The sequence below is a fragment of the Nomascus leucogenys genome, chromosome 4, assembly GCF_006542625.1.
Source record: "Nomascus leucogenys isolate Asia chromosome 4, Asia_NLE_v1, whole genome shotgun sequence".
In the NCBI taxonomy this organism is placed as follows: Eukaryota; Metazoa; Chordata; class Mammalia; order Primates; family Hylobatidae; genus Nomascus; species Nomascus leucogenys.
The window spans coordinates 77080861-77094655 of NC_044384.1; the positions used below are offsets into that span (position 1 = coordinate 77080861).

The 13795-nt window shown below is 46.8% G+C and overlaps 1 protein-coding gene across 1 annotated transcript; it reads left to right on the forward strand.

The window, feature by feature from the left end:
• The first annotated feature begins 1678 nt into the window (after positions 1–1678).
• CLP1 (cleavage and polyadenylation factor I subunit 1) lies at positions 1679–11458 on the forward strand. The gene is made up of 4 exons (XM_030810837.1): positions 1679–1715; positions 6922–7463; positions 9053–9680; positions 10357–11458. The coding sequence occupies exons 3-4, from the start codon at positions 9075–9077 to the stop codon at positions 11026–11028; spliced, it is 1278 nt and encodes a 425-aa protein (XP_030666697.1). The 5' UTR covers positions 1679–1715; positions 6922–7463; positions 9053–9074; the 3' UTR covers positions 11029–11458.
• Positions 11459–13795: the final 2337 nt, after the last annotated feature.

A 13795-nucleotide genomic window follows, 5' to 3' on the forward strand; every position in this document is an offset into this window, starting at 1 on the left:
AAACTGGAAGTTAAGATTGCCACCTGGCCACTTTGGGCTCTTCTTACCTTTAAGTCAACTGGCTAAGAAGGGAGTTACAGTGTTTGACCCAGACTATCAAGATGAAATCAGTCTACTACTCCACAATGGAGGTAAGGAAGTATGCGTGGAATACAGGAGATCTCGTAGGGCGTCTCTTAATATTACGGTGCCCTGTGATTAAGGTCAATGGGAAACTACAACAGCCCAATCCAGGTGGGATTACAAATGGCCCAGACCCGCCGGGCGCGGTGGCTCACGCCTGTAATCCCAGCACTTTGGGAGGCTGAGGTGGGCGGATCACGAGGTCAGGAGATCGAGACCATCCTGGCTAACACGGTGAAACCATGTCTCTACTAAAAATACAAAAAATTAGCCGGGCGTGGTGGCAGGCGCCTGTAGTCCCAGCTACTCGGGAGGCTGAGGCAGGAGAATGGCGTGAACCTGGGAGGCGGAGCTTGCAGTAAGCCGAGATTGTGCCACTGCACTCCAGCCTGGGTGACAGAGCGAGACTCCGTCTCAAAAAAAAAAAAAACCCACAAATGGCCCAGTGGCCCAAACCCTTCAGGAATGAAGGTTTGGGTCACTCCACCAGGTAAAAAAAACATAATCTGCTGAGGTGCTTGCTAAAGGCAAACGGAATACAGAATGGGTAGTCGAAGAAGGTAGTCATCAATACAAACTATGACCATGTGACCAGTTGCAGAAATGAGGACTGTAATTGTCATGAGTATTTCCTCCTCCTTTTGTTAGGAACATATTTGTGCATATATACACTTGTATTAAGAAAATATCTTCGGCCGGGCGCGGTGGCTCACACTTGTAATCCCAGCACTTTGGGAGGCCGAGGCGGGCGGATCACGAGGTCAGGAGATCGAGACCACGGTGAAACCCCGTCTCTACTAAAAATACAAAAAATTAGCCAGGCGTGGTGGCAGGCGCCTGTAGTCCCAGCTACTCGGAGAGGCTGAGGCAGGAGAATGGCATGAACCCGGGAGGCGGAGCTTGCAGTGAGCTGAGAGCGCGCCACTGCAGTCCGGAGTGGGTGAAAGAGTGAGACTCCGTCTCAAAAAAAAAAAAAAAAAAAAAAATCTTCATTTTATTTCCTTTCTTTTGCCTTTATCATGTGACATAAGACTTACTGACTTGATATCAGCATTTAAGTGTTGTTAACTCTATGTAATAGCATTTGGGTTGGGGATTGGTGTGTTTCCAGTTGTACGGAGGATAGCTGTATTATGTTAAGCGTAATTATGACCTTATTATCGTCTTTATTTGAAGATCATGTATAATTTCAGGAGACGTGTATGGGTTCAAGTTGACAAGGGGTGGACTTGTGATGGTTAATATTGTCAACTAGATTGGATTGAAAGATGCAAAGTATTGTTCCTGGGTGTGTCTGTGAGGGTATTGCCAAAGGCCATAAACATTTGAGTCATTGGACTAGGAAAGGCAGACCCATCCTCAATCTGGATGGGCACAATGTACTCAACTGTCAGCTAGGCCAGAATAAAAGCAGACAGAAGAACGTGGAAAGACCAGACTGGTTTAGGCTCCGAGCCTACATCTTTCTCCCATGCTGGACGCTTCCTGCCCTCGAACATTGAACTCCAAGGTCCTCAACTTTGGGATTCAGACTGGCTTCCTTGCTCCTCAGCTTGCAGACAGCCTATTGTGGGACCTCATCTTTTGATTATGTGAGTCAATATTCCTTAATAACTCTGATTTATATATACATCTATCCTATTAGTTCTATCCCTCTAGAGACCCTGATTAATAGAGCAGTTGAGTTGCATCTTCAGACATGAACCAAGTGTCTGGCTTTGGTCTCAAAGAGACTGAATTAGACTCTTAGCTCTGCCAATTACTCGGCAGGAACCACTAGGCAAATTACCGATACTCTTTGTGCCTTAGTCTTACTCTTCTGCTAAATGAAGCTGATAATATTTATTATTATTAGCTCATGGAGATGCAAAATAAAGTGAGATAACATTTAAATGCCTGAAAAGTGTCTGGCACATGATAGGCAGTAACCAGTAGTGTCATTTTAAAACAACACTCTCGCCAGGTGCGGTGGTTCACTCCTGTAATCCCAGCACTTTGGGAGGCCGAGGCAGGTGGATCACAAGGTCAGGAGATAGAGACCATCCTGGCCAACATGGTGAAACCCCATCCCTAATAAATAACAAAAGTTAGCTGGACATGGTGGCATGTGCCTGTAATCCCAGCTACTCGAGAACCTGAGGCAGGAGAATCGCTTGAACAGGAAATCAGAGGTTGCAGTGAGCCGAGATCGCACCAGCCTGGTGACAGAGCGAGACTCTGTTTCAAAAAAAAAAAAGTATTCTTGGCTAGGTGAGGTGGCTCACGCCTTGTAATCCCAGCACTTTGGGAGGCCGAGGTAGGCGAATCACCTGAGGTTGGGAGTTCGAGACCAGCCTAGACAACATGGTGAAACCCCCCTCTCTACTAAAAACACAAAAAATTAGCCAGGCGTGGTGGCGTGTGCCTGTAATCACAGCTACTTGGGAGGCTGAGGCAGAAGAATCGCTTGAACCCAGGAGGCAGAGGTTGCAGTGAGCCAAGATGGGACCACTGCACTCCAGCCTGGGCAACAAAGGGAGACTCCGTCTCAAAAAAAAAACAAAACCCAAAAAACAAAAGCGAAACCAAAACAGCATTCTCAGTGTATGACCCCCAAAACCCAGGGAGGATTTATTATTAAATTCTGATATCTCAAGAGACACATGCCAAGTTTTTGTCTTGTGAAGAAATTACATATTTTGTTGCTATTTTTCTAGCAGCTTCCAGTTAAATTTCATTTGACTCAGAATTCATTTCTCATGGGGTGCTGTCCTGTGCATGTTACTAAAGTATGTGAACACAGAACATATCCCCTAAGACAAAAACCCTGATTTCTAACAGAGGCTAGCATTTAGCAAATGAAGTACGACAAAGATAGGGACTTCTAGAAAGCAGTGCTTGTGGGTGGTTTGTTTTTCTTCTCACACGTAAAGAGGGAAAAAAAGTTAAGGCAGGGAAATGTGGGTAATGGGAGACATTACTAGTTGAGCCTGAAAATAAAAAGGAATTCTAAATATTTAATCAGGGAAGATTCTGGGGTTTAAAGTAAATTCTGAAAAGACAATGTGGTTGTCTTGAGGGATAGCACTAGAGATTTGGAATTGAGAGAAAAAGCTAGGTAAAGAAAGAAGAGAGAAGTGCTCTTGTTTGGGCAGCAGAAGAGAGGGGAAATAAAAGTAGAAAAAGAATTTGAAGGCCGGCGCGGTGGCTCACGCTTGTAATCCCAGCACTTTGGGCGGCCGTGGCGGGCGGATCACGAGGTCAGGAGATCGAGACCACAGTGAAACCCCATCTCTACTAAAAATACAAAAAAATTAGCCAGGCGTGGTGGCGGGCGCCTGTAGTCCCAGCTACTCGGAGAGGCTGAGGCAGGAGAATGGCGTGAACCCAGGAGGCAGAGCTTGCAGTGAGCCGAGATTGCGCCACTGCACTCCAGCCTGGGCAACAGAGCGAGAGTCCGTCTCAAAAAAAAAAAAAGAAAAAAGAATTTGAAAAGCAATTGTTGAGGAGAAAAATGAGAAGTGGGAAAAGGCAGATGATTAGTTTTCAGGGCATGGATTGAAAGTTCTTTTGTTTTGTTTGTTTGTTTGTTCTTTGAAATGGAATCTCGCTCTGTTTCCCAGGCTGGAGTGCAATGCCGTGATCCGAGAATCACTGCAACCTCCGGCTCCTGGGTTCAAGTGATTCTCCCACCTCAGCTTCCTGAGTAGCTGGGATTACAGGCATGTGCCACCATGCCTGGCTAATTTTTGTATTTTTAGTAGAGACGGGATTTCTCCATGTTGGTCATGCTGGTCTCGAACTCCTGACCTCAAGTGATCCACCCACCCTGGCCTCCTGAGGGGCTGGGATTACAGGCGTGAGTCATTGGGCCCAGCTTGTATTGAAAGTTTGGAAGCAGGCCGGGCACAGTGGCTCATGCCTATAATCCCAGCACTTTGGGAGGCTGAGGCAGGCAGATGACCTGAGGTCAGGGGTTCAAGACCATCCTGGCTAACATGACAAAACCCCTTCTCCACTAAAAATACAAAAATTAGCTGGGCATGGTGGCGGGCGCCTGTAATCTCAGCTACTTGGGAGGCTGAGGTGGGAGAATTGCTTGAACCCGGGAGGCGCAGGCTGCAGTGAGCCGAGATTATACCACTTCACTCCAGCCTGGGCAACAAGAGTGAAACTATGTCTCAAGAAAAAGAAAGAAAGAAAGAGAGAGAGAGAAAGAAAGAAATAAAGAAAGTTTGGAAGCAAAAAGAAAATGATCAAGGATCTAGCTGGAGAGGAGAATAAGAACATATGAAGACAGTATTGTTTGGAGGTGGGGTGGAGATGGCGGGAGTGCTGATGAAAGATTAAAACTGAGAAAAGAGCCGGGCGCCTGTAATCCCGACACTTTGGGAGACCGAGGCAGGTGGATCCCCTGAGGTCAGGAGTTCGAGACCAGCCTGACCAACGTGGTGAAACCCTGTCTCTACTAAAAATAGAAAAATTAGCTGGGCATGGTGGTGGAAACCTGTAATCCCAGCTACTTGGGAGGCTGAGGCAGGAGAACCGCCTGAACCTGGGAGATGGAGGTTGCAGTGAGCTGAGATAGCACCACTGCAATCCAGTATGGGAGACAGAGTAAGACTCCATCTAAAAAAAAAAAAAAAAAAAAAAAGTGAGAGAAGAGAGTGTAGTCAAGCACAGATGCTTTAAATGTTGTGTCCTGATTCTTTCTGTATTTTAGAAACAAAATGGAGAGCAGTCTAAAGGAAAGGACAGGTTCTTTTCCCTAAGTTCAGCTTGAGATGGTTATACAATATCCAAATAAAAATAACTTTCAGGTAACTGGAAGAAACTGCCTCAAGGGAGATAGTAGAGGCAAAGAAACAGATCGGGGAGATAGATTGCATGGAAAAAGACAAGGATAAGCCCACTCAGGGAGAAAATTTGCAAACGGAAGACTGGAACTGAATTTTTAAAGAAGAGTAGAAGATTAGGGGACACCCAATAGTTAATTGAAAAACTAATGCATAGGCTGGGCGTGGTGGCTCACGCCTGTGTTCTCAGCACTTGGGAGGCTGAGGCGGGCAAATTAATTGAGGTCAGAAGTTTGAGGTCAGCCTGACCAACATGGTGAAAACCCCATCTCTACTAAAAATACAAAAATTACCTGGGCGTAGTGACACGGGCCTGTAATCCAAGCTACTTGGGAGGCTGAGGCAGAAGAATCACTTGAACCCGGGAGGCAGAGGTTGCAGTGAGCTGAAATTGTGCCACTTCACTCCAGCCTGGGCAACAGAGCAAAACCTCATCTCAAAAAAAAAAAAAAAAAGCTAATGCATATATGTTGAATGAATGAAATAATTAAAGCAAACCATCAAAGAAAAACTCAGAAGTGATAAGTGAGGATGGCACTGCTTGGGGAGTGCTGCTAAGTAGGGCCAGCAGGAGAAAATCTTTCTAGCGAACCAGAAAATCTTCCCAGTCTCCTCAATATGAATTAACTACGTGAGCTGGACTGAAAAAAGTACTCACCTGTAAAGTGGAGATGACAATTATAGTACCTACTGCATAGGATTCTGGCTACGATTAAATGAATTTACACCTGAGAAGTCCATAGACCAGTATCTGGCATATAACAGTATATAAATGTGGTTTTTTTTTTGAGACAGAGTCTCACTCTGTTGCCTAAGCTGGTGTGCAGTGGCGTGATCTCGGCTCACTGCAACCTCCGCCTCCCTGGTTCAAGTGATTCTTCTGCCTCAGCCTCCCAAGTAGCCGGGATTACAGGCGCCCGCCACCACGCCTAGCTAATTTTTGTATTTTTAGTATAGATGGGGTTTCACCATGTTGGTCAGGCTGGTCTCGAACTCCTGACCTCAGGTGATCTGCCCGTCTCGGCCTCCCAAAGTGCTGAGATTGCAGGCATGAGCCACCGCGCCCGGCCTAAATGTTTACTATTATTATAACTGTACTCAGACTCAAAAACTCTGGGTTTGAGTCCTAGCTCTACCAATGGCTGTTAATGTTTGGGTAAACCCCTGCACCTATCTTAGTCTCCTCCCCCATCTGAAATTGGATATAATAAAGCTGTCTTTACAGGGTGGCTGTAAAAGAAGATGCCTGAAAGGGATCTGAAAAATATTAAGTATTGCACGAATGAATGGTATTATAGCCCCTTCTCCCCAGCCTATAATAAAAACGTAAAAGCTGACATCAGATTTTTTCTATATTACAGGCATTGTACTTAGTACTTTACAGGCACATTCCTGCAATCGTCAAAACAACTTTAGGAGGTTGGGCACTGTTATTATCCCCACTTTGCAGACAAAAAACGATGTCACGCTTGAGCCCAGGAGGTCGAGGCTGCAGTGAGCCATGTTCGCGGCACTGTACTCCAGCCTGGACGAGAGAGCGAGACCCTGTCTCAAAAACAAAAAGAAAAAAAAGCGATCTCAGAGAGATGAAGCCTGTGATTTGCTCAAAGTCACACAGTGATGTAAGCAGTAGAGCAAATAATATAAGATTCCAAAGCCCAAGTTAGTAAAAAGAGGATTATAGACGTGGTGGAACCTGTTGGCTGCGGGGCAAATGACTGACCTGTAACTGTCAGGGATTTATGGAGGGAAATGAGTGCCTAACAAAAATCCTCGTTTAGTGGGAGAGAGGTTGTTGGGTAATGACTGACTTGTAGCTGGAAGAAATCATCGGATTTTTATTCTTTTAGTAAGGAAAAAAAAATTGAAATGCCTTCCATGTGCCAAGCACTGTGTCAGGTGGGAGATGACAGCTCGGTGCAACCTCTGTCGGGCTGTCTTCCTGCGCTTTCTCTACTCCTAGGTTTCCCCCTGCCTAAACAGGATTTTGTGCTTCGTGGCTTGTCCAGGCAAGCAGGCCGTCGCGGGACCTAGACCGAGACAGTGAGTCTCCCTCTCTTCCGGGCCTCCCTTCTCTTTCCTGGGCAGCAGGGAAGCAGGAAATCTGGGGCGAGATTCCCGCCGCAGACGCGCACCGCCGAAGCCAGGTCCCTCGACCTGTCCCTGCCCAGCGCGGGGGCGCAATCGCCACGCCTCCTCACCCCTCCCTCCGGCTGCACGAATAATGACAACCGCCGCCCCGCCCACCTTTGGCGTCACGTTCAAAACAATCCTTTGACTACAACTCCCAGAAGGCCGAGCGGCATAGCGAGTGCACCCGCTCTCGGCTTCCCCGGCAAACTACACATCCCAAAGGGCAGCGCGCGACCGCGCGTCCTTTCACGGCGCAAGTGCGGAACAGCGTTTGTTTCCGGCGTGGGTCCGGGCAAGAACCGCTTGTAATTTGGTTGAAGTTCTGCACGGGAGGACCTTCTGGGTTTACCTGTTGGGCTCCTGGCTGCGTAGGTGAGTTTAAAAAAGGGCAGGAACGCAACTGTCGCCTCCTTGGGGTCTGGCGAGATTTTGGTGTCTGGGGAGATTTTGGTGTCTGGGGAGATTGGGACAAATGCTAAACCTGGAGCTGCAGTCCAGGATCAGAAATAATTCATATCGTTTCCTTGCCGTTTTCTAGTTTATGAAGTGCTTTTTTTTCCTCCCACAATTCCTATAAACCCCAAGAACAACACTGTATTTGAGGAAGTGTAAGTGCTTCCAGTCGACAGCTTCAAAGGTTCAGAGAAGTTAAGTGATTGTCTAAAGACACTACTAGTAGTTACAGAGCCGAGGATTAGGCTGTTTTCTGAGTTCAAACCCGGTGTCCTCTGCTTTGCATCCGTATTGCAGACGCCCTTTCCTGTTGACTAAGATGTTTGGGGTCTGGGCATCTGTTACCTTCTCAAGTTTGGAGTTTACCAATAGAGTGATGGCGGGTGATATAATTAAATCTGTCAATCTGTAGGTATGGTTTTTCTCTGATGTCTGAGACGTTAATTCACTCAATGTATTGAGGTGCCTACAGTCTGTCAAGCTCTATTCTAAGCAGTATACAGTATCAAACAAAAATGCCTAAGTCTTACATTTTGGGGTGGGGGAGGCGGGGAAGACACAATATATGGTGATAAGAAATATGGAGAGAATTAAAGCAAGGTAAGGGGAAACATTCATTGTTATGTTTTTATTATTTATTTATTTATTTGGTTTTTTTGTTTGGTTTTTTTTTGTTTTTGTTTTTGTTTTTTGAGACAGAGCCTTGCTCTGTCACCCAGGCGGGAGTACAGTGGCACGATCTCACCTCACTGCAACCCTGCAACCTCCACCTCTTGGGTTCAAGCGATTCTCCTGACTCAGTCTCCTGAGTAGCTGGGACTACAGGCGCCCACCACTATGCCTGGCTAACTTTCGTATTTTTTAGTAAATAACGAGATTTCACCATGTTGGCCAAGCTGGTCTTGAACTCCTGACCTCAGGTGATCCGCCCACCTTGGCCACCCAAAGTGCTGGGATTACAGGCGTGAGCCACCAGGCCTGGCCAATTTTTGCATTTTTTGTACAGATGGGGTTTCACCATGTTGCCCAGGCTGGTCTTGTACTCCTGAGCTCAGGGGATCTGCCCAACTCAGCACCCCAAAGTGATGGAATTACAGGCCTAAGCCACTGTGCCTGGCCCATTGGCTGATTTCTTTCTTTTTTCTTTTTTTTTTTTTTGAGATGGAGTCTTGTTCTGTTGCCCAGGCTGGCGTGCAGTGGCGCAATCTCGGATCACTGCAGCCTCTGCCACCTGGGTTCAAGCGATTCTCCTGCCATGGCCTCCCGAAGAGCTGGGATTACAGGCACCCTCCACCATGCCCAGCTAATTTTTTTGTCTTTTTAGTAGAGACGGGGTTTCACCATGTTGGCCAGGCTAGTCTTGAACTCCCGACCTCAAGTGATCCAGCCACCTCGGCTTCCCAAAGTGCTAGGATTACAGGCGTGAGCCACCACGCCTGGCCCCATTGGATGTTTTTGTAACAGAAGACTGACTTATAATTAGGTCTGATATTTAATTTGTGTTCTAGGCACAGCAGCTATACAGAAGAGATGGGAGAAGAGGCTAATGATGATAAGAAGCCAACCACTAAATTTGAACTAGAGCGAGAAACAGAACTTCGCTTTGAGGTGGAGGCATCTCAGTCAGTTCAGTTGGAGTTGTTGACTGGCATGGCAGAGATCTTTGGCACAGAGCTGACCCGAAACAAGAAATTCACCTTTGATGCTGGTGCCAAGGTGGCTGTTTTCACTTGGCATGGTTGTTCTGTGCAACTGAGCGGCCGCACTGAGGTGGCTTATGTCTCCAAGGACACTCCTATGTTGCTTTACCTCAACACTCACACAGCCTTGGAACAGATGCGGAGGCAAGCGGAAAAGGAAGAAGAGCGAGGTCCCCGAGTGATGGTAGTGGGCCCCACTGATGTGGGCAAGTCTACAGTGTGTCGCCTTCTGCTCAACTATGCAGTGCGTTTGGGCCGCCGTCCCACTTATGTGGAGCTGGATGTGGGCCAGGGTTCTGTGTCCATCCCTGGTACCATGGGGGCCCTCTACATCGAGCGGCCTGCAGACGTTGAAGAGGGTTTCTCTATCCAGGCCCCTCTGGTGTATCATTTTGGTTCCACCACTCCTGGCACTAACATCAAGCTTTATAATAAGGTCAGAGCCAGAGAAAGGTGGGATGGAGGGAAGGGCTGCTATTAGGGTAGGAAAATGGGGAAGTTTACTAGTTAACACTGCATTTTCTCAGCTGGTGTTTCTGCTGCATTACTTTAGAAAGGCAATTCCAAATATGTCAGTCTCAGATTGTTAAATATTTCTGTGGATCTATTCTTAGTAATTTGTTAGATTTTCACTTAGGGCATAAAACAGGAGGCAGAAGCAGCAACATAAAAATTCATGTTATGGTGTCAAAACTACAGCCATTAAAAATGTCATTTTTTCAGGCTGGGTGCAGTGGCTCATGCCTGTAATCCCACAACTTGGGAGGCTGAGGCAGGTGGATCACCAGAGGTCAGGAGTTGGAGAGCAGCCTGGCCAACATGGTGAAACCTCGTCTCTACTAAAAATACAAAAATTAGCCGGGCGTGGTGGCTGGTGCCTGTAATCCCAGCTGTTCAGAGACTGAGGCAGGAGAATCACTTGAACCCGGGAAGTGGAGGTTGCAGTGAGCTGAGATCGCGCCACTGCACTCCAGCCTGGGCAACAGAGTGAGACTCCATTTCAAAAAAAAGTCATTTTTCTTATATCTAATAGCACTTATTCTAAAGAGGAACAAAGTAGCCATGGGTTTGTCTGGGTGTTTTTGTTCTTACCTCGATCCTCTCTTTTGCAGATTACATCTCGTTTAGCAGATGTGTTCAACCAAAGGTGTGAGGTGAACCGAAGGGCATCTGTGAGTGGCTGTGTCATTAACACCTGTGGCTGGGTCAAGGGCTCTGGTTACCAGGCTCTGGTGCATGCAGCCTCAGCTTTTGAGGTGGATGTCGTTGTGGTTCTGGATCAAGAACGACTGTACAATGAACTGAAACGGGACCTCCCCCACTTTGTACGCACTGTGCTGCTCCCTAAATCTGGGGGTGTGGTGGAGCGCTCCAAGGACTTCCGGCGGGAATGTAGGGATGAGCGTATCCGTGAGTATTTTTATGGATTCCGAGGTTGTTTCTATCCCCATGCCTTCAATGTCAAATTTTCAGATGTGAAAATCTACAAAGTTGGGGCACCCACCATCCCAGACTCCTGTTTACCTTTGGGCATGTCTCAAGAGGATAATCAGCTCAAGCTAGTACCTGTCACTCCTGGGCGAGATATGGTGCACCACCTACTGAGTGTTAGCACTGCCGAGGGTACAGAGGAGAACCTGTCCGAGACAAGTGTAGCTGGCTTCATTGTGGTGACCAGTGTGGACCTGGAGCATCAGGTGTTTACTGTTCTGTCTCCAGCCCCCCGCCCACTGCCTAAGAACTTCCTTCTCATCATGGATATCCGGTTCATGGATCTGAAGTAGAGATCAGCAGGAAGCCTTGCTGCCTGGGACACAGAGATCTTCTGGCCACCCCTAGAGGCAGATGGGCTGAGATAAGAGACTCTGTTGGGGCCATCTGACCAGTAAACTGTGGACTAGTAGAAAGTTCATATTCTACCTCCAAAAACAGGTAGTGGTAACCTGACTCTTCTAATCTTGAACCAAAAGGAAAACCATGAGACTGTAATTGGTTTCTTAGACTACCTAAGATGCCACTTTGAATTCTCTAAGACCCTGGAGAATTGCATTTCTTTCACTGTGCTACTATGTGGTTTTTAAAAATCAGTGCTTTATATTCCATATATGGTTCTTACCCATTTATCTAGGATGAAAGTGTGAATTAGAGGGACTCCTTCCAATAAAGTTCAAACTTAAAAAAAATCATTTTAATAAATATTTTTGCCATATCATAGAAGTTGGTATAATTTATTTTTTTTCCCCTAAGCGTTATAGAAACATCATTGGAATGATTTATTGCTAAAATGCTTGGAGGAGGGGAAAACCAAGAAACCTACCTGTGAGCCACGTGAGTTTTTTTTGGTTGTTGTTGTTTTTTGTAAGAGTCTCCCACTGTCACCTGGGCTGGAGTGCAGTGGCACGATCTTGGCTGACTGCAACCTCTGCCTCCCAGGTTCAAGCGATTCTCCTGCCTCAGCCTCCCAAGTAGCTGGGGTTACAGGTGCCTGCTACCACGCCCAGCTAATTTTTTGTATTTTTTTTTAGTAGAGACAGGGTTTCACTATGTTGGCCAGGCTGGTCTCAAACTCCTGACCTCGTGATCTGCCTGCCTCGGCCTCCCAAAATGCTCGGATTACAGGTGTGAGACACTGTGCCCGGCCGTGAGTTCTTATGATAGTTCCCCTTTCCTCAGCACTTAGGTAAATAGATGGTAAATCTGCTGTCAGTGCTGGATTTACTGTGGGGAGTTAGAGGCTGGTGAAATCTCGGAATGAGATTTCGTATCTAATCATTTTCCAGAGATAGCTCATTTTCCTTCCAGTACAGCTATCCTTCTTGTCTATTTGATTGGAACTAGGCCCTAAGTCAAAGTGTAACTTGAGCTTTCAGGTGGTAAGAAGCTGGGAAAGCCCATTCTTTTTGATCTCTTGCAAATGATTGTTTGGTGTCCCTGGTTTGCACTTGGATTACTTAAGTATCTGATGCCATTCATCCATTCCTTCTTTCCATAAATGTTTACTGAGGACCGACTGTTTGTCAGGAGCCATTCTAGATAGGGAACAAGATAGACAAAAGTTTTATGGAGCTTACATTATAGAATAAACAAATTTAAAAAGGCAAGTGCTATGCAGAGACTTAAATTTGGGGGATATGAGACAGAGTGGCTGGAGGCTACTTTCGATTGGGTGGTCAGGAAAGGCCCTCCCTGAGCATACATTTTGGGCTAAGACTTGAATGGCTCTGTGAAGTCTGGGGCAAAACCTTCCTGGTGAAAACAAACTGCAAAACCCTAATAAAGGAACAAGCTTGGTGAGTTTGGTGAAGAGAAAAGCCAGTGTGGTTAAAGCGTAGTGAACCAAGAGAGACTGTACAAGATGAGGCTGGAGGGGGCAGCAAAGACCAGATAATGTAGGGCTTTTGTAAACCAGGGTGAAGAATGGATTTTTTTGGCCGGGTGCGGTGGGTGGTGGCCATGCCTTTAACCCCAGCCACTCAGGAGGCTGAGAATCCCTTGAACCCGAGAGGTGGAGGTGCAGTAAGCCGAGATTGCATCACTGCATTCCAGTCTAGGTGACAGAAGGACACTCTGTCTCAAAAAAAAAAAAAGGATTTTTTATTTCTTTTTAAGAGATAGGGATCTCAGCTGGGCGTGGCGGCTGATGCCTGTAATCCCAGCACTTTGGGAGGCTAAGGTGGGTGGATCACTTGAGGTCAGGAGTTCGAGACCAGCCTCACCAACATGGTGAAACCCCATCTCTACTAAAAATACAAAAAAAAGTGTAGCCTAGCGTGGTGGCACATGCTCCCAGGTACTTGGGAGGTTGAGGCAGGAGAATTGCTTGAACCTGGGAGGTGGAGATTGCCGTGAGCCAAGATCACGCCACTGCACTCCAGCCTAGGCAATAAGAGCGAAACTCCGACTCAAAAAAAAAAAAAAAAAAAAGAGATGGGGGGAGGGGTCTTACTATGTTGCCCAAGCTGGCTTTGAACTTCTGGGCTTAAGTCATCCGCCCACCTTAGTCTCCTGAGTAGCTGGGACTACAGGCTCATGCCACAGCGCCTGGTTTAAGAATGGATTTTACTCTTAAGAGCAATGGGAACCAGGGGTGAGGGGTAGTTAAGTAGAGTATTATTTGATCTTCTTTTTTTCTTTTTTTTTTTCGTGTGTGTTTGTGGGACAGAGTTTCATTCTTGTTGCCCAGGCTGGAGTGCAACGGCGCAATCTGGCTCACTGCAACCTCCACCTTCCAGGTTTAAGTCTCCTGCCTCAGCCTCCCGAGTAGCTGGGATTACAGGCATGCGCCACCATGCCCAGCTAATTTTGTGTTTTTAGTATAGATGGGGTTTCTCCGTGTTGGTCAGGCTTGTCTCCAACTCCCAACTTCAGGTGATCCACCGGCCTTGGCCTCCCGAAGTGTGGGATTACAGGCATGAGCCAGCACGCCTGGCTGATCTCCTCCCTCCCTTCCCTCTTTCTTTCTTCCTTTCCTTTCCTTCTTCCTTTCTTTTCCTTTCCTCTTTCCTCTCTCTTTCCTGCTCTTTCTCTTTTTCTTCTCCTTCCTTCTCTTTC